The 19638-nt window shown below is 42.3% G+C and overlaps 1 protein-coding gene across 9 annotated transcripts in view; it reads right to left on the minus strand.

Annotated features, from left to right (window-relative positions):
• Positions 1 to 2466: 2466 nt before the first annotated feature.
• The window catches only part of ZNF821 (zinc finger protein 821), a 17477-nt gene continuing 305 nt past the window's right edge, over positions 2467 to 19638 (minus strand). For 2 of the 9 annotated variants that reach the window (XM_077756360.1, XM_077756362.1), the window contains exons 2-9: positions 19116 to 19178; positions 17830 to 17914; positions 16212 to 16328; positions 8864 to 8989; positions 6052 to 6197; positions 5286 to 5390; positions 4169 to 4335; positions 2467 to 3421 (exon numbers count right to left, since the gene is read on the minus strand). In XM_077756360.1, the coding sequence (XP_077612486.1) occupies positions 2767 to 3421; positions 4169 to 4335; positions 5286 to 5390; positions 6052 to 6197; positions 8864 to 8989; positions 16212 to 16251 (1239 nt within the window). In that variant the 5' untranslated portion in view covers positions 16252 to 16328; positions 17830 to 17914; positions 19116 to 19178 and the 3' untranslated portion in view covers positions 2467 to 2766. The other 7 variants (XM_077756359.1, XM_077756364.1, XM_077756363.1 and 4 more) reach the window with 7 other exon arrangements.

Consider the following 19638-nt stretch of genomic DNA (forward strand, 5'->3'; position numbering starts at 1 on the left):
AGCACTTACTAGGTGCCACAAACTTTCCTAAGTTACATTTATTATTATATTAATATACACATTTGCTATATATTAATAGTCATTTGTTGCTAATATTATTATTTTGTGGTGGGGAAACCAAGACAGAAGTTAAGTAACTTCTCCAGAGTTACAGATTGTTTTAATAAAAGTTCAGGTTTTTAATTTTAATAATGTTTATTTTTGAGAGAGACAGGTGAGTGGGAGATTGAGAGAGGGGCAGAGAGAAAGGGAGATGCAGAATCTGAAGCAGGCTCCAGGCTCTGAGCTCTCAGCACAGGGCCTGACGCAGGGCTTGAATTCATGAACTGCAAGATCACGACCTGAGCCAAAGTTGGACACTTAACCAACTGAGCCACCCAGGTGCCTCAAAAGTTATAGATTTTAAAGGGCAGTGCAGAATTTTATTTATTTATTTTTTAAAATTTATTTCTAGGAGAGAGAGAGAGAAACAGCGTGAGCAGGGGAGGGTCAAGAGAGAGAGGGAGTCACAGACTGAAACAGGCTCCAGGCTCTGAGCTGGCAGTCAGCACAGAGCCCGACGTGGGGCTCGAACCCACGAACCGCGAGATCATGACCTAAGCGAAAGTCGGACGCTTAACCGACTAAGCCACCCAGGCGCCCCGGGCAGTGCAGAATTTTAAATCCAGGCATCAGATTCCTGAGTTTGTATTCATTCCTAGTTTATTATGATATTTAACCAAGATAATCCATGTAAAGTGCTCAGAATAATCTTTGACACATGGTGAGTGCTCAACCACTTTGAAGCATCCCAAGTAGGAGTTCATTATGGAGCTTTGTGAAAGACAGGCACTTGGCTCAGTTAAGTATTTTCTTTTAATTGTCCAGTACGTTCAAATAAGCTTTTCTTAAATTTTTTGTGTTCCCTGAACAGAAGTATCTCAGCCTCCCTGGTAGAAATTAACCTGTTTGGGGAGGGGAGTGTCAGTTAACACTATTAAATAGCCTTAAATCTATGGAAGTCGGAGAGGAGTCCAAGTTTCCTTGTTATGATATTGGAAGAGGTCCACATTCCTGGCATAGTTATTTTTCTGGCTACAACTTAACTAGGGCACTTCCTTCTGGACCTCAAGATCTATAATTATCTAAACTGTACACAACGTTTGGTGCAGGTTAAGGAAAGTTCTGTGCTTGTTCTGTACCATCACAGACACTTTTAAGAAATGACCTCAGCTCTGGTCTCCTCCTCGGTTTGGCAGACCTACAAACTGGTCATTTTGCTTGGGCTTTGACCACTGTCAACCTCAACTCTCTTCTCACTTTAATTCTGGATTTTTCTCAATGGGTTTTATTATCCTACCTTGGCTCTGGGGAATAAATAGAAAGATCGATCACTTCTCTCAAACAAGAGTTCCTTGGTACTATAAACCTTAATCTTTGAGCTATTTTTTTTTTTGAAATTTTAGATTTTCTTAAATATTTAGAGAAAGAGAGAGAGAGAATGAGAATCCCAAGCAGACTGCACATTGTCAGTGCAGAGCCCAAGGTGGGGCTGGATCTCACAGACAGTGAGATCATGACCTGAGCTGAAATCGAGAGTTGGATGCTGGGGGCACCTGGGTGGCTCAGTTGTTAGAGCATCCGACTCTTGACTTTAGCTCAGGTCATGATCTCACGGTTTGTGGGATCAAGCCCCACATCGGGCTCCATGCTTGCAGTGCAGAGCCTGCTTGGGATTCTCTCTCTTTCTCTGCCCTTCTCCCCAGCTCGTGTTCTTTCTCTCAAAATAAATAAACTAAAAAAAATTTTTTAATTGAGAAAAAGAGTTGGATGCTTAACCAAATGAGCCATCCAGGTGCCCCGGAAGGTTCATACTTCTATGAAGTAGCTCTAAATGAAGCTGACTGCTGTCTAGGATAGGATAAAAAAAAAATTTAAGTTTATTTACTTGAGAGAGAGGGAGACCTAGAATCCCAAACAGGCTCTGCACTGCAAGTGCAGAGCCGGATGTCAGACTCAATCCCATGAAAAAGTAGATCATGACCTGAGCCAAAAGCAAGAGGTGGACGTTTAACCAACTGAGCCACCCAGGCATCCCGAGGATAGGATTTTTAAAGTTTGACAAGTTGAATTCTGCTGGGAAAGGTAGCCATCCCATAGCCTAAAAAATACTACATCTCTTTAGAAAATGCCAGTTATGAGAATAGTCATGTATTTCTGAGTTTGGACCTTTGGGACTACAGGTGATCTTTGTTAGGCTGTGGGAATGGACCCTCACAAAGTCAGCATTGGTTCTTTATTGTCATAGGTATGTCTTATCAACTTGTAAAGGCCCAAACAAGGGATCTCTGGGACACTTGAATTGAGGTGCGCCTTCTCTTCAGAAGACAATCTGCCAGAAGTCCCTGCCTAAAACTTCCACCCAGGTCTCTCCTACATCACTTCATTTGCTAGAATGAAATGGAGATAAAAGCAGAAAAAGGGCAGTAAAGATAAAATTAATTTATTTGCCCTCACAATTCCGTGGACCACACTGGGCCCCACAGTCCTAGAAGCATGCCCTGCAGCAGTGGGCTGGGGAGTCCAGTTCTCTGGAGTGCCTACTCCCTTGTCCAGAGCCACATTAAGCCTGCTTCCGACGGACCCCAGCATCCTGTTCCCACATGCAAAGGTACGCAGGTCCATCTGTAGCCAACCCGGACCTGCCTCTGGCAGTAAGGACAGGGCCCTGCGGCTGCTACTGCACTGATCCCTGGGGACCTGGGTGAGTGGGAGGGCAGGTGGGGTTCAGTGCAGAGAGCTGCTGTTTTGCTCTTCAAAGGCCATCTTGCCCAGGAGCTGGCTGTCCAACTCCACCCCACTCACAGGCAGCTGGAAGAAGTTCATTTCGGCTGCTAAGGCCGCCATGGCAGAAGGGTCCTGGCCAAACTGAGCTCGCAACATCATGTCCATTTTCTCCAGCCTCCTCTTGAGCCGCTTGGCTTCCCGCTCCCGGATAAGCCGGGCCTGCCTCTTCTCTGGGGTTTCATTGGCCCGCTTCAGCCTCATGGCCTCCCGATCCCGCTGCAGCCTGCGTGCCCGCTGCTCATCAGTCTCCTGCATGCGCTGCAGGCGCTTGGCTTCACGGTCCCTCATGCGCCTTACTTCCCGCTCCTCTGGCGTCTCATTGTCCCGCCGGCTTTTCTTGGCCGTGCGCTCTCGTTCCAGCCGCTGCAGCCGTACTTCCAGAGGCTCATTCTGTCGACGTAGGGCCCACTTGCGAACACTGGGGGTCTGTGCTTCCAGTAGCTTACGGTAGGCAGCACAATTGTTGCACACAAGCAGAATTCCAGCAGGGTACACTGGAGGACTGAAGGCAATGTCCTTCCCTTCAGCACTGGAGGGGCCCTCACTATGGGCTGGGGGTAGGGATTCCATATTAAGTACTTCAGGGAGTTTCTCACTGGAATACAAAAATTTCAGAGGGTTAGTGTCTCCTAGTCCAGCTCAGATGTCCAACTCTGACTTATTCTGGTCTTACTGGGCCAGCTGCTCCCAGTTCACCACTAGGGGTCAGTCTGAGGACTTGGGAGACCTCTTCTAGCCCCCCAACCCCCACCTTCTCTGGGCTAGGTATCTATCAAGTCATAAAGTCTACCTGGAGTTGGAGACTAAGCCAACTTCCAGGTATCAGCCCAACCCCCACAAATTTGCAGTTTTCATTCCAGATGGCTGGTGGTGTTCCTAAGAACCAGGTAGGGCAGTCCTCCTGTGGAAGCAGCAATCCTTGAAGTGGAAGCTACATTTAGGGGAGTCCACCAGCTCAGCCTCTCCTGCCTTGGCTGACTCTGCATTGTACCCTCGGCAAATGGAACTAGGACACAATTCACATAGTTCCAGTCTTCCTGAGACTCTTTGCACCCTGTGACTTCTTTCACTGAGTTTTATTATGAATGTTCTAGGACTGCTTCCCTGCCCCCATCTCTTATGAAAATATTATTCTGACAGAGGAAGGAAATGGGAATTCATTTCCATTTGGGGATATCTAATGGAATGGGCATATTTACTAGCTTCATTACTTGTATTTCCAAAGAGTCAAGAGTCAGTTGCCTTTGCATTACCTATCTCTAGCCTTTGTTTTTATTTGAGAAAGCAGAACCCGCACCCAGTAATTTGTTCCCAGAGCAAGAGGTTTAGGTGGCCAGCTAACCTGTTAAATGTGGCATGGCTGGTAAAACGGGCTCCACACACAGCACAGTTAGACCTCTGGTCCTCCGAGTGGATTAGGAGGTGACGACCCAAGGACCCTGGGGAACTGAGGGCCCGGCCACAGACAGGACACATATAGCTTTTGGCGCTCACCACTGCTGCAGTGTGCTGTAAAACAGAGCCTTAATCTGTCAACTCATGCAACCTTTAGATAAGTTACACCCACTCAGAGACTGCTTTCTACGAAATGTCCCCTTTCCTTAGTCTCAGATAAAGGGATTTGCAACAATTCTCCCTGTTTAGCACCTGGAAAAGTAAGAGTCTTGTGTCAACAGGCCTTTAGAAGGGCCAGACCATTCAGATTATTGTTCAGATTTCATTAGTTTTGAGTTTTGACTATGTTCTGGAACATGCAGCTGGCCAAATGAACAACAGGGCTCCAAAGAGCCCTCTTCAAAACCCGCAAAGAATTCATGCTTGGGATAATTTCTATCTGCTTGCTTCACACTGTGTAGGTACAAATGCATGGTAAGGAAGCAACAAAGGCCAAGTGTAGAAGCTAGCTGGGAAGACTGGAATCCAAAAGACACTTGGTCTTGCCTTTTCTTCAATCTTTTCAAAAGTCTTCTAAAGAAATACGTCTCTTCATGAACCAACTATCTGTATGGTAAAGCCCAGGCTGCCATGTGTGCTGATGCCTTTCTAATACAGATCACAAGGCAAAGGTGCTCTGTGACTTGATCAGGGAAAAAAGAGCACAAGAGCTTGTGTTCTTCTGATCCCCTCATTTACACTTTCTCTAATATAACAGAAACATTTATGTTAAGTCATTTTTTCTTCTTTAAAACAAAGCCCTCATTATTAACGGATCTTAGTTTCTATTTCACTATTTAGAATATGCATTAAGTAATTTTGGGAAAAAAATGATACTTAATTTTCAAAGGTGTCTGCCTGGGAACCCAGAACAGTTTACCCAACATATTCCACTTAGTCTCTAAAATGTTCTGGAACCCTGAGTGGACTCTTCCTGGAAGCAACAACCCAAGGTTCCTTTGGGAGCTGGAGGCAAAGGCTAACCAATAAACGAGCTGCTGAGCAAGTGGCTCCCCAGCCCATACCTGGTACACATGAGCAATTAGCTGCTCTCGACTCCCACAGTCTAGCTGGCAGAGGGGACACTGGCAGAGTCCAAGTAAGGGGTCAGAATTCAAGTTCCCCGTGACCTGCAATTCAACAAGTAGGCAATTCATTAAGGCAGCTTACCACTCTTTTCCCTGCCCCTACTTCTTTTAACAGGCTATCCTGTTAAAAGGAACACAACCTGATATCACATGTTATTCTTAGGTTCCCATTATGGACTGAAGGAAAAGGTAATAGGGCAAGGGAATTAAATTTGCCCCTTTCTTTATTTTCTCCAAGGCTTCCTGCCATGAGGACATAGGGCATATCTATGCCCCAGGGACAGCTTATCTATTTTTTCCCCTAAGGTTAACTCTCTTGGATTAGCTTCTCTCCGGCTGTGCTTCTTGCAGGAATCCTCAGGAAACAATTTAGTGAGAAGATGGCACCTCAGGTAACACTCTGACTTAAATTTGCAAGCATATTCAAGAGTACATTTCAGGAAGTCAGCCGATAGTCTTGCAAAAGTGAATATTCTGTCTGGAAAGAAGTGGGGGAGCTGTACCTCAGTTAGTGATATGTAGGTAGACAGGAAAGCTGGTGTGATGAGAGTTGTGTCTGAGGTTTGGGTAAAGGGAGCTGTGAAGGAAGACAGGCTTCACATGAAGGTCCAGGAGACAATCGGGCATCAGGGCCAAGGAGAATAACGGCCGGGGGTGGGGGTGGGGCGGTCGTTCCTGGGCTCAGAAACCATTTGTCACTTGCCTCATGCTCTACCACTTCATTCCCACCAACAGGCTGCTCCACATTTTCTAACTCTTTTTCCACTTTGACCACCCCTCCATCTTCCTCTGATGTGTGGGAAGAGACTTCATCTTGTGTGGTCTCCTCTTCATCACCCTCACTGTCACCTGGAACACACAAATTGGTCAGTAGTTCTGATTTTTGCATAAATAGATCTTGAGTTGCTTTCCACCTTAGAGTCTGTAGCTACAATGAAAATATTTTCAGATCTTCCATAACAGAGTCTGTATCAAAGAATAGTTTATATAGTTGGATAGCTGGATACAAATCATGTTAAGTCAAAGAGCTACATAGCTATGACTTACAATGCCATTTACACACTAAAGAGAAAAATCTGAGGCAAAACTGCATTAGACAATGGTTATTGGGCCCTGTACATTATCATAAAAATAATTCTTCTTACCCATGATTCCCAAATATCTCATACTTCAAATCATACCTCCCATACACCTCACATCATGCTCATTCATTCCCCCAACACACCACCTCTGACCTACCCACACTTCTCACTGATTTTATTACTTACTTTTCTTCATAAGCCCCCTGCACGATTTTTTCACAGTATCACATATACTATTCTATTGTGTCCCACGCATCTTTTCTCTCCCCAAGGCACACAAAGAAACACCAATAAGTTTTTCCTTCCTCTTCTCAATAAAGGAGGCAATAGTAAATTAGTTAAAAAAAAATGTCACGCGATAGGGAAAAGTTTGTTCAGTCCAGTGGAAAAAAACACCACAGGAACCAACCTCAGGCCATTTGTTGTGGTATCTGACTCAGTGGGTTTTTAACTCTGTTAGTAACTCAGGATTCTAGGCTAAATAAGTCCATTGTTTCTCTTGGTTCTTTGGATTATCTAATGGATAACTAACTGCATTAAGTGGAGGGAACAGGCCTTTCTTTAGGATTAAGTATGATTTCTTCTGACTAAAGTAAAAATTGAGTTTATTTACATTTAGGGGTAGAATGTAGCTGTGGGGAGGTCTGTCTGTGGCTGGGGGATCTGCAAGATTTTTGTGGGTCGACGTTTTCCCCTATTACTTATAAAATATGGGGAAAATAAAAAAGATTTTTTAAAAACCACGATAACAAAAGGGAGTTTATTCTGAAAGGGAAAAAAAAGTGCAAGTACCTTGAAGATCACAAGAGGAAGCCAAGCCTAGGGAAGCTGTCAGACTCCAGCCCCATCCTAACCATACTTAGATCCTGGCTTCTCGGGCCTGACTGTGAGCAAGAGAAATACAGAGTAGACTGTCACCTGTGAGACTCAGCTTTCCTAGTCACAGGGCTTCTTGTCTTCTCTCTACCACCCCTCATAGAGTTTTTAAATCCACCAGTATCTGCCAAAACTGGTTACATTCTATGTCTTCATAAGAAAATCTAACCAAATCATCTGCTAGTAGTTATGTAGGTCTCTATTAGATACTCTGCTTGGCTGGTGGACTGGATTTGGGCCCTGGAAAGATCTACATGGTATGTATGCCTTATTCCCTAGCCTAAAGCTTTCGTGTGTATTCATCTCAACAATGAAGGATTATTTGAACAGACTAAATCACACCATATTTTCTCACCAGCTCATCCAGAATACTTGTAAACTTAGTCTAAGACAAACTGTATCAAACACACTAGGTGACTAATCAAAAATCCAGATATAGCTCTCTACTAAAAAGATTTAAAAAAAAAAAAAGTATGCCATCTAAAGGGATGATGCAGCTTTTCGAGAATGGAAACCTACTAGACTTTTATAGATGTTGCCATTCCTATCCTGTTACTCAAACTGGTGGCTCCCACAGGTTTTCTAGAAATATTTGGGTTCGTTTTTCTGTACCTAAGCAATTAGATGCTTATTTTTTTTCAAAATTATTAATTTAAGTGGAAAATAGTTCCTAGAAGGTCACTGAATTCTTTCCCTCTTTTTTATTCTTTAACCCCCAATGTAGAGAAAAATAAAAAATGTCACTCTCAATGGACAGTAAGAACAACCAATATCAGATGGATGTGATTAGTAAAGTATGGAAATCATCCTAGGAAATAACCTATCTCAAAATATATTTGTTCAGGCAAGCCATGAAACAGATAATCCATCAGGCTCAGTTAGTTGCAGTCACTACCTTTTCCATCTCTTTCCAGGGATCTACTTAGGACTTGGGGTAGGAAGATACTGACTCTAGCATTTTATTCCTTTTCTAAAAAGGTAAATTTATTATTTTAAAAGTAGTCTATTTGCCCACTGTGGGGCTCAAACCCACAATCTTGAGATCAAGAGTCATGTGCTCTGCAGAGTGAGCCACCCAGGTACCCAGACTTTACCATTTTATATGATGCATAATCTCATCTGTAAGCAAATCCTCTTATGTAACATTCAAACTGGGTCCTTAAGCAAAAATTTCATTAAATGCCACTCTTACATTTTGTTAATTATAAGTAAATAGATTCTAGGAGACAGGGATTCTTTTCATTTGACCTAACCCAGGAACTACTCGAGTACTAATCATCCCTATGCCCCTGCCTATCACAGTCATCACAAAACTATCTGCGTGTGGCACTGTGTCAAGTTCTACAGTCCAGGAGTTAAAAAAATATAAGGCCAAACCTGTCCTCTCTCTGGACAAGCGTATGTTCATACACCTTAGAACACCTTTCAGAACACTGAGGATCCACAAATCTCTTTCAAGTCTTCCTCCCAACCCCCATGCACAATCCCCAGAGCACACACACTCTGATAATTCTTCTCCCATTGCCCTGAGTCATTACCAGAAGGTGCAGAACTCACTGCTACTGGAGTCCTGATCTCTTAGTTGTTGGATAGCTTGTCGCTGACTGCCAAGGTCTCCAGGAAAATCAGTTTTCATCATCGCCTGGCGGGCTTGCTCTTCTAGCCCAGCAAATACTTGATCCCCTGGTGGTCACAAGGAGAAATAGTCAGGCCACCAGCTGGGCAGCATATCCCCAGGCAAGCTGGTTAGAAAATCAGACCATTCAAAGGTACGAGACAAGCAGGTACCCTATTGTGGGGTCATCTATCTCTTAGTGACCTTGCTGCCTCCTGGAGTTTTTGGGCACGGCTATTCTTCCTGGGCAGTAAGCCAGATGCTCTAGAAGGTATCACTTGCTTAACTCCTCCCAATCCTGATTCCTTTCAAAAGGTAATCAATTGCTACTTTACAAATTTAACATCAGATATCAATTCCACATATAACCTTCCATCCAGGATTGGGGAGACAGAGGCAGAAGAGGCAAAGTGACGTGATATTAAAGACAGGGCAACAAATGTGGGCACAATCTCTGAATCTTAGTGCACTGACATTACAGCCCTGACTCAGAATTTATCTGACTATAAACAAGTGCTTCTTTACTTCCAAATAACAATCTCTCTAATCTCATCTTTCATCCACTCTCCTTTCAAGAGATACTCTGGAAGTTCTTCCTTGACTCTTCTTTGCCTACCAGAGTTAACCACAAGCAAATCAACAACTGGTTGAATAAGAGATTAAAAAGAAAACAGATAATATATGAACTCATTTTTACTGAGAAACTTCCTGAAACACACCAACTAATTTGCAAGAAATAATATTTTATCTAGTCTCCCTGATCAATCTGGTATTTTTTCCTTTTTCTTTTTTCATATGGAGTATCCAAAAGCCCAGGACCTGTCCTTGATAATGCATTTGCTGGAGATGAACTCTGCCTAGGATTTGTGTGGTTATTGAAGAGTTAACATTTAAGTGCTCTTTTTTTTTCCAAGAGGCCAGGCATAAGGAGAAAAGAGAATTGGGTTTCTCGAGGTTTCCATTATCTCAGTCAGAGTGGAAACTACAGTCCCCACTCCCAGCCACCAAGAGAGAATAATAAAAAGCCCTAGTGAAATGTCTGACAATAGACCAGGCACTTTCTTAGTGAAGAGAAAAAAGGAATATAAACAGGCTCAGGTTCCAAGACAGGATACAATGAGGCAGGAGAAATGGTCAGTTGACCTGTGCTATCAGTCCTTCGACGATGAAAAGAAATGATGTAAAGTAGGCTTCATGTGATTCACTTTGGCATTTGTTCAGCAAAAAACTCAGTGAGCATCTAGATGCTAAGTGCTAAACACCAATAATAACTACTATTTGGCACATCCTGGTTCCAGGCTCTACGTTAAGTACTATGCAGTTTGTTTTTTTAAGTTTATTATTTTTTTGAGAGAGAGAGAGAGAGAGAGAATGAGCAGGGAAGGGGCTAAGAGAGAGAAGGATAGAGGATCTGAAGCAGGTTCTGTGCTGACAGCAGAGAACCCGATATGGGCTCACACCCATGAACTGTGAGATCATGACCTGAGCCAAAGTCGTACACTTAACTGAGCCACATAGATTCCCCAGTGCTTTATAGTTTTTATCTTAATTCTCTGCCAAACTCTATGTGGTAGGTATTCCTACACATATTTTACATAAGAGAAAACTCATGTCTATAGAACAAAGTATTCAAACCCAGATCTGTACAATTTAAATATCCATATTTGAACAAATTTTTTTTAACATTTATTTATTTTTGAGAGGAAGAGAGACAGAGTGCAAACAGGGGAGGAACAGAGAGACAGGGACACACAGAATTTGAAGCAGGCTCCAAGCTCTGAGCTGTCAGCACAGAGCCTGATGCGGGGCTCAAACTCATGAACTGTGAGATCATGACCTGAGCTGAAGTCGGATATTTGACCGACTGAGCCACCCAGGTGCCACAAATATCTGTATTTTTAAACTGCTTTCTAGCAGAGGTGTAAGCAGTTTAGATAGTTCATCAGAGTTGTGCTGCAGAAAACAAACACTTGTCTCTGTGTGAGAAGAATAGCTCTGATCCCAGCGATAATGTTACCTTCATGCCATAAGAAACTGATGCTATACCTCAAAGATCAAAATAATTTTATTCTCAGGGCCAATAAATGTTAAAGGGAACCATCATTTTGATGGTTCTGATACCCTGTGATGAGTTACCATGCCAAGGCTAGAGTAACTAATACTATGGCTACTCTGATTGCTACTGGGAATGGGAGTACAGGTGGCAAGGGTTCAAGTGAACTTTAGCCACAAGCACTCAAGTAAAAGAAAAATAAGCTGCTTTAAGTCCATTTCCAAAATATCAAGATCATAAACTGGACATAAATTACTGCAAGGAAGAGCAAAAAGTGAACTATGTGTTATAGCACCTTCTCATCCTTCTTTGCAGAAGTAAAATATTTTTCTTCATGGTGGTTCCACTGTAACCACAAGATCATGGCCAATTGGACTAATTACTGAATTCTTCTAGGTAGATGCATGCTTTTGGACCTGGAAACCGTGGGCAGAAATGGCACTAAGGAACAGGTCACGTACCAGCATATAATTATCAAGGGGCAGACCATTCTCATCAGTGCACTTCTCATCTCTAAAGAAACCTACCCAGAAAAAAAACCAGGTTTATAACATATGAAAAATACATACTTCTTTCCACCTTAATAGGTAATTACATTGAATTAGTAGAAGGGCATCTAAAAGGATAAGTACCTCTAAAGATCAACCACTTATTCAGTTTAGACCCATCAACTTGAGCTCAAAATTTCTGTCTACTGTTATTGTCTAAATATTTAGGCCTTCACAGAACAGAGAATTCAATTCCATACAATGTCCCTATCTAGGACTTTCGCTGGCACCCTCACTTAGGATAGTTAGAATAAATTGTTATTCCCTTTGGGCAGTTTGGCTCTATTTCCAACTCCTGGAAAAGGCTAAGGTAAACTTCATTCCTTAGGGCCATTCTTATCTTAAACATCAACAGAAAGCAAAATATAGAAAAACCATTAATAAAGCGATTTGGGCATATCATGATCTTCTAGTAGGCCCTATTTACCTAAGCTCTAAATCTGACTGTCCAGAACTATCCTGTCATAAAAAGGTACTGATATTTGCTAAAAATATGTCATAGTAACTCAAATATAATGTGATCCATAGAGATACTCATGCTTAAGAGGTGTTATGCAACTGCCTTTTTTTTAAATTAAAAAAAAATTTTTTAACATTTATTCATTTTTGAGAGACAGAGACAGACCGTGAGTAGGGGAGGGACAGAGAGAGAGGGAGACACAGATCGGAAAATTGCCTGCTTTTCTAATGTAGAATTATTATTTCCTTCTATCTTGAGACTATTGAAGTAGGTTTAAAAAACACTCAGGTCTCTAGATATTAATGTAGGGCAACCATCTTATTTAACATAGATATTTATTTGTCTATCAAAAGTTGAAAACAAGTTATCTAAGCTCTACAGTAAAAAGCAAGGGGCTGCCTCTTTTTTTTTTGGTATGAAATCAAGACACTGTTTGTCTGATTTGGCTAAGGTTTTCCAGACTAGACAAGAACGAGGCCATCCAACCAAGTCTGTAGGACAGAGGAGAAGCTTAGGATAAAAGTGACTAGAAAGGCATAGATTTTACAATTTTCTTTCTTGAGTCCTTGGTGCAATTAAATACATGCAGTTTCTGGCTGACTGAAAATAAGGAAAGCGAAGCAGCTGAAAAATATTCTAACAGAGCAGAAGTCAAATTCAGAAAAAATGAGCTAGTCTTGGGAGTGAGGGGCTTAGGATTCCATTCCAGCTGACAGTCGCTGTGATCCAAGGTGCTGCTACATGCTGGGAACATAGCCATTTACCTCACAAGGATGCTGACAGAATGAACGAGAAGAAAACAAGTTGCGCTTTTTGGAAGAGAAGGGACTTTAAAAGCTTTTTTTCCCCCTACTTCTCTGTAAAAGCTGAGAAGCTTTTACTGAAATTTGAAGTTTTTAGTCTTGTATGTACTTTTCAATCTGAAAACAAAAGTCTCTGAAGAAAAAGTTTTCCTTTGCTTAGTGGTTTGGTTGGCATAAACACATCAAATGAGGGTGTACAAGGGACTATTTTCAACCTCTCTAGAAAACAGCTGACAGAAACTTGCACTCAGAAGGAGGTAAGATGAGGAAAGACAGGCAGAGGAAGGTCTAACACCCCTTAGCAGTTTCTCTGAAACTAACAATTCTGGGATTTTATTCCCAAAGCTCTATGTCAAATCTATGAACTGAGCAAACTACAAGAGTATGTGTGGATGTTTCTGGGGAAAGAAGAGATCATGACGGTAATTCAGATACAGAGACAGTCCTGAGGAAAACCAAGTAAATGCAGTGCATCCTGCCCATTGGCTTCTAAAGTAGATCTGACAAGATCTGACAAATGCTGCCAAGCTACAGCATTTGTAGCTTTCTTTTCTTCTTTCTTTCTTTCTTTCTTTCTTTCCTTTCTTCATTTTTTTTTAAGTTTATTTATTTATTTGGGGAGTGAGCAGCAGAGAGATGGGGGGAAAGAGAGAATCTCAAGCAGGGGCCACGAAGTCAGTGCAGAGCCTGATACAGGGCTCAAATCCACGAACCATGAGATCGTGAACTGAACTGAAATCAAGAGTCCAATGCTTAATGGACTGAGCCACCCAGGCACCCCTACATCAGTGGGATTCTTAATGTATTCCTTTAGGTGGGCTTTGAACTTCATGACACAATCTTCTTCCCAGAAGGCAGATGTAATGGAGCTCAGCCATTACTCAAGTCCCGACTAGCTTTAACATTTCAGCAAAGCTTCTGCAGACATTCTTGCCTCCCAGACTTGAGTCCATTCCACTTACTTTAAATAGATAAGCAGCATTAAATTCAATACATTTGATTGGTTCCATTTCACTGCAAGGGAATAGGAGACTCAAGCAATCAGAACACTAAAACTACCTATTTCTATTTGCCACTTTTGTCATGGGCAAGGAGAAGATGTTGTTTTGAAAAAGGCAGGATCAGTTTCAGTCTCCAAACAGTAAACAAGCACAAACTCTTGAGACACTAGCAAATCTCAGTGTCTTTTCTTCTTTAGTCAAGCTTAGTCTATTACCCGAGAAGCCTTCGTGGTTCCCTATCCAAATGCATCTCTGAAAACAGCCCCTCCCTGGGAGTCTGTTGTTTAGTTGCAGCTGAACATTCTGTGCACAGCCCTCATAATGGTCACCTCCACAGAGCCTGCAAAGCCCCACCCACTCCACCACAATACGATGTTGACTAGGCACTGGAAACTGCATTTCTGGAGCTGTGGAGATGTAATACTCTCTTATCTTCTCCATGGCCTGTTTGTCCATCTGTTTTCTGACCCAATACCAACTCACCTTGGGTTCAACTATTGAAGGAGGAGATTCAGCTGATGGATATATGCTACACGGACACAGGCACAGGCCATACAACCCTAACTTCCCTTGGCCTTATCACAATCAGGCCATCATCCCTGCCACCTGCGCTCCTTAAAGCTAACCAAGTCTGCGCTCCTTAAATCTAACCAAGTCTCTTTGGACAGATGGCTTTTATAAGTAAACAGCCAACTCCTATGACTGCCTTATTTTTGAACCCATCTACTAGAGTACCTTTCCTCCCCTGCCTTCTTGGGGTCACATCTGTGTCTTTTATTGATACTTGTTTTCAATCAGAGAGGGAAGACAACTCTCCTAAACCTCTGTATTGGATTACCAAGGCTAGAGATGTCTCTCTTGACAATCCTCACCTTCAGGCCCACTACATTTTACTGTTGTAGCAGCAATTTCTAAACCCTTCCGAAACCACTCACTCACCTTTATATTAAGCAGACTTCCACATCCACCTATTCCAGAATATACTCCTAGAAGCATCCAACTTGTTCTCTCATACAACTTTTCCAGGAGTTAAGTTGAAGAATTAATTGTATATGAAGGTGTGCCACCCTAATCTCAATAACCTATACAATATTCAAATTCTCCTAATTCCTCTGTTCCTATTTCTTCTCTCCCTCTTGAAATTACCCAATAAGGTAAGTTAAGGTACAGAGTACCTGATATACAGGATATTTTTAATAAACTTTAGTCCTCTTAACTCCTTGACTAATCTACCCACTCATATGTAGAAGAGTGTTTCCCTTGAAAATAACTGTTACATACTATTGCAATGAATTCTCTTCAGATGCTGCTGTACTTTATTTGGTCAGTCCTTAATAATAAAAGGTGCTATGTGGCTCTTTTTTAAACATTTGGGTGGGGATGCTTCTCTGCCCAGATCATACAGGTCAATTATATCAAATCTACATAGACAGACATATTAATGTTAACTTAAAAAGCACTTCTGAACATTCTATGTTAGTAGTACTAGAAGTAAAGAGGAATAGCAGGAAATATAAATGGGACATAGTCTCTGCCCTCTAAAATTTTACAGTCTAATTACTGAAATAAAACACACATACATATAAAACTGCTGAGAAATAATGCAAGGCAATAATGCATACCTGGTTTTCCTGTTACTAGTCCTTCTCTCATGTGATCCATCGCACACACTGCTTCGTAGTCCTGAAACACTGCATTCTAAATGCCACTCCCCTTCTCTGCCTGAAAACCTTCAGTAGCTCCTTAGAGCCCACAGTGTGAAGTATGAACTTGGCCTGAGTTAAACATCTCCAACTTCATGTCCTAGGACATCTGGATAAATAAAACTTCTGCTTCTACAAAGTCTCCTTATCCCCTGAACATATGCATTCCTTCTTTTCTCTTTGCTCACATAATTTTCCCTACCTGATTTTACCTCTTCCTTCCTCCTTTCTTAAAAATCCACTTCCTACCTTCTAAGGCCCAGTTCAAGTTCAGTCTAAGACCTTCTCCATGAAGCATTCCCTTGCTACTTCAGGCCATGGAACTCTCTCTGCAGTACACACAGTCTGCAGCATCCCTATGTGGCACTCAGCATATACTATCTTCTGTTTTTAGATATTATTTTATATATCTGTGGCTCCATTACAGTCTTATATATCCTTATATTGTTTTACATCCCTGGCATCTAGCACAAGGCTTTGCACAGATATCCTATAAATGTCTGTTAATGTGAATACTAAGGATGAATCAAGTGCACTTACTCCTAAGATGAGTTTCTAATACTTCCTCCAGCAACCAGACACACTTTAAACCCATCACGTTCAACCTCTTTAACCCTTTTTTCCTACACAAATTAGTGTAAGCATCTCACCTAAACTGTTACTACTCTTTCATTTCAACCCTCAATGTTCCCAGGTTCCAGAAGACAAAACCCAGTACTCACAGTGAACTTTATTTGGATTTGTCTGTTTCCTACGGGACATGTTTTCCTGATCCAAAAGCTCTGGCCTTTCCCAGTTTCACAACTGGATATGTTACTGCTTCCCTGCAGGGTGCTGACCTACAATAAAAAGGATGTTGTTAGCACATGCCATTTTCCCCCAAAATTAGACAAAATTAAAGATAAAAAGACTTTTAAAAAATAGTAAGCATATAAAACTCACCAGTTATAAATAATTGAACTAATTAAAAAAAAAGAAAGAAATGGGGGTGCCTGGGTGGCTCTAGGTCGGTTAAGCATCCGACGTGGGATCAGGTCATGATCTCACAGTTTGTGAGTTCAAGCCTTGCATTTGGTTGTTTGCTGACAATGCGGAGCCTGCTTGGGATTCTCCTTCTCTCCCTCTCTGTCTACCCCTTCCCCACTTGCGCTTTCTCTCTCACTCAAAATAAATAAATAAATTTTAAAAAGAAAGAAAGAAATCTCTAGCACAACATCAAGGTCCCAAGAAGTTTAAGAGGAGATTCCTTCAAAGGATTTAGAGAATTCTACTCTAAACCTATCTGTGGAATCCAGAACACTGTTATGTGATCATGATCAAGGTCATAGGATAGAAAAGGAAGCAAAACACTTAGGCAAACAGTTTTAGAAGCACTTCAGGCTCAAATGGATAACCCCCATGAATGTAAAAGGAAGCAAAAGGAAGCTAAAGAGGGTGGCAGCTCACATGTTACACGCCCACTGGAAGTCAAGCCCTGCAATCTGCACAAATGGGAACCTCCAGATGTTTTTTCAAGAACTTATCTTGCCCGGAGGTGACAAAGCATCACATCCCTGCAAGACAGGAAACATCTCAAAACTTTTAGGCATCTATAAATGAAATCAGCACGGGAAATAGAACCTCTACCTAGTGAGGTAGACACAGTGCTGGCCACTGTGGATGACAGGGCACTAAGTCAAATTAGGCTTCCAATGTTGAAGATGAGCTCTCACCGGAAGAGCCAGATGCTATCCGCACTGTTGAGTATTAATTCAACCTCCCAGTGTGGAACATCAACCTGGCCCTGCTCACATGCTCTGGAGTGGCAGTCAAAGTTAGTAACTTTAGTGCCTCTTTTCAATCCAGCCTCCATGTAGCAAAGAGATCAGTGGGAAGAACAAAGAGAAAAGCTCCCTAAAGGAGAAGTGCTATGGAGACCTGCATCTGCTTTCCTGAAACTGGAGGGAACAGATATATAAGCCTGGAGGTTCCTGGTTAGTTTCCAAGAAAGACTTTTCCAGCAGTAAGTGTTGTTAAAGAGTCTGAAATGGATTAGTAGTGAAAACTGAAATTTTCTACAAAAGTCACAGTGAATAAACAAACAGATTAAAAAGAGATTCTCTTTCCTACCAAGGACAAGAATATGGATCTGTTCACCCTCTAAGTTTTCTTCCTGCCTTTTCAAGTTATACTGATACTGAATAAGCAAGTAATTTTATGCCTTAAGACTCATTCTGAGAGGCTACTGCTAGCTATACTCTCACTCCAGTCAGTGAAGACTCATCTCCTGTTAAGCCAACTAACTCCTCCATGTAGCTAGAAAGGACCTCAGGCCTGTAATCAGATCCTGCCTCCCCTTACCAAAAGAAAGAAACCGCAAATGGCAAAGACAGGCCTCCACAGGAAGTGGCAAAGGAAGCAGCTTTCAGGCAGTCTTCTATCATATCTGCATATCAAACACAGTTCTTTTTCAGACCTTTAATTAAAACAACAACAACAGCAAAAAACAACTCTAAATGTATACAGTAAAATCAATTTTAACTAGTTAGAGGGCAGTATGCTGTGAGCTAATGCTAATGGTATGTATTCTCTGTTCTAAGTTTTGTTTGCATAGATCATTTCTCCCCAACCAAGTAGTTATTAGTGTAAGCAGTGAAAGAATATTCACTTTGGGTCTTTTCCTGTGGAATCATAAAATGGAAAGTTGAATGAAATGCATATTGTTTACCATTTTTTTCTAACATTTGCAGCGCTACACCTATTATATAAGGAAAAAATGAAATATTAACTAATCTTTAAATTTTCTCATCAAGATCAGAATTTGAAACTCTGTGAAAAAGTAATGAAGACCCTTCTGAAGGAAGGCCAAATAACGTGAGACATGCTCAATTCAGATCGTCTTGGTGAGGCAACAATTCAATACAGAAGCTAGAAGTCAGAAACAGATGAGCATCTGCATATTGAAATAGGCAGTCTTCTGCATGTCACAATCCTCCTAGCGGCCAAATGGGGAAATGACCAGATGGTACCCAATGGGACTTCACACCTGAAGGATTACAGGGAAAAAAATAAGCAAACACCCTACCCTCCCTCATAAAAAGAAAGCCAGTGGGGTCGTGGACTCAATAAGAAAATAAATAAGTAAGAAAATACATACATAAATGACAATGTAATGTAAGTGCATTCTTGACTACACAGCAGGATCTCAGAGGTTAGACAACAGTTTTATAGGCCGTAAAAACTAATAAAAGTCAGAGACACATTGCCCTAAAGATCACACATTCGGTTTTTCTTTTAACACTGCCTCAGTTCCCAAGATTGAATCCGAAACTAACACAAAATGTAAATGGAGAGCGGCCTGAACATCATCGCCATCTGGAAGAAAAAAACGGGAAGGGGAGAACGGTAAGCAGTGAGGTTCAGGTTTACAAGGGATTCTATGTAGAAAGGAAGGAAGCTTTATCTTTAGAACGAGGTTAAAAGTCCTTTGGAGGGAGGCCAACATCTCCCCCTTAACATTGTCCCTGGTCTCCCACAGGTGTTAGGTTGCAGCTTCCAGGACACACCACAGACGTTAGCATGGGGAAGAAAAAAAAAAAAAAGAACAGGTGAAATCCAAGCTTTAAGAAAAGAGGGTGCACTCCCACCTCCAGCTCTGGTGCAGTTCCCACGGAGCAAAGTAAACTCGCCTGAATCCCAGTGATTTGTATCTGCCAGAAAGGAGAGAACGAGAAAGCTGGTCACGTAGCTGCCTCACTGTTCACCCTGTTCCCACTTTCTTTGGGTCTGGAGAATGTGTACAATCAGCCGAGATGGTGGTCCCTCTGGCTTCAGTCTTCTGAGGACAGGTAGATACCCAGGAATTATCGACAAAAGCTGGAGGTCTTCCGAGGCGGCTCAGACAAACCCTCAGACGACACAGTCTTCTCAGAAATCTAAATTTAGAAGCCGTTCTGCGAGACCGCGACGCGGGACTGACACCCGGGTCTGCACTCCCACCCCCATCCTCCCCCTCCCCCAGCTCCACCCCAGCCTGTCAGGGGCCGGGGCCGCCCCTGCAGCGCTCGGCCCGGCCGGACCTGGGCCCACTGCGGGAGGGCGGCGGCGCGGACACCCCTCCCGCACCCGAGACCGCCCGAGGGACTGAAAGAGGAAAGGCAGGTGGGGAGC

The sequence above is a fragment of the Crocuta crocuta genome, unplaced genomic scaffold (genome assembly GCF_008692635.1).
Source record: "Crocuta crocuta isolate KB4526 unplaced genomic scaffold, BGI_CrCroc_1.0 scaffold388, whole genome shotgun sequence".
Classification (NCBI taxonomy): Eukaryota; Metazoa; Chordata; class Mammalia; order Carnivora; family Hyaenidae; genus Crocuta; species Crocuta crocuta.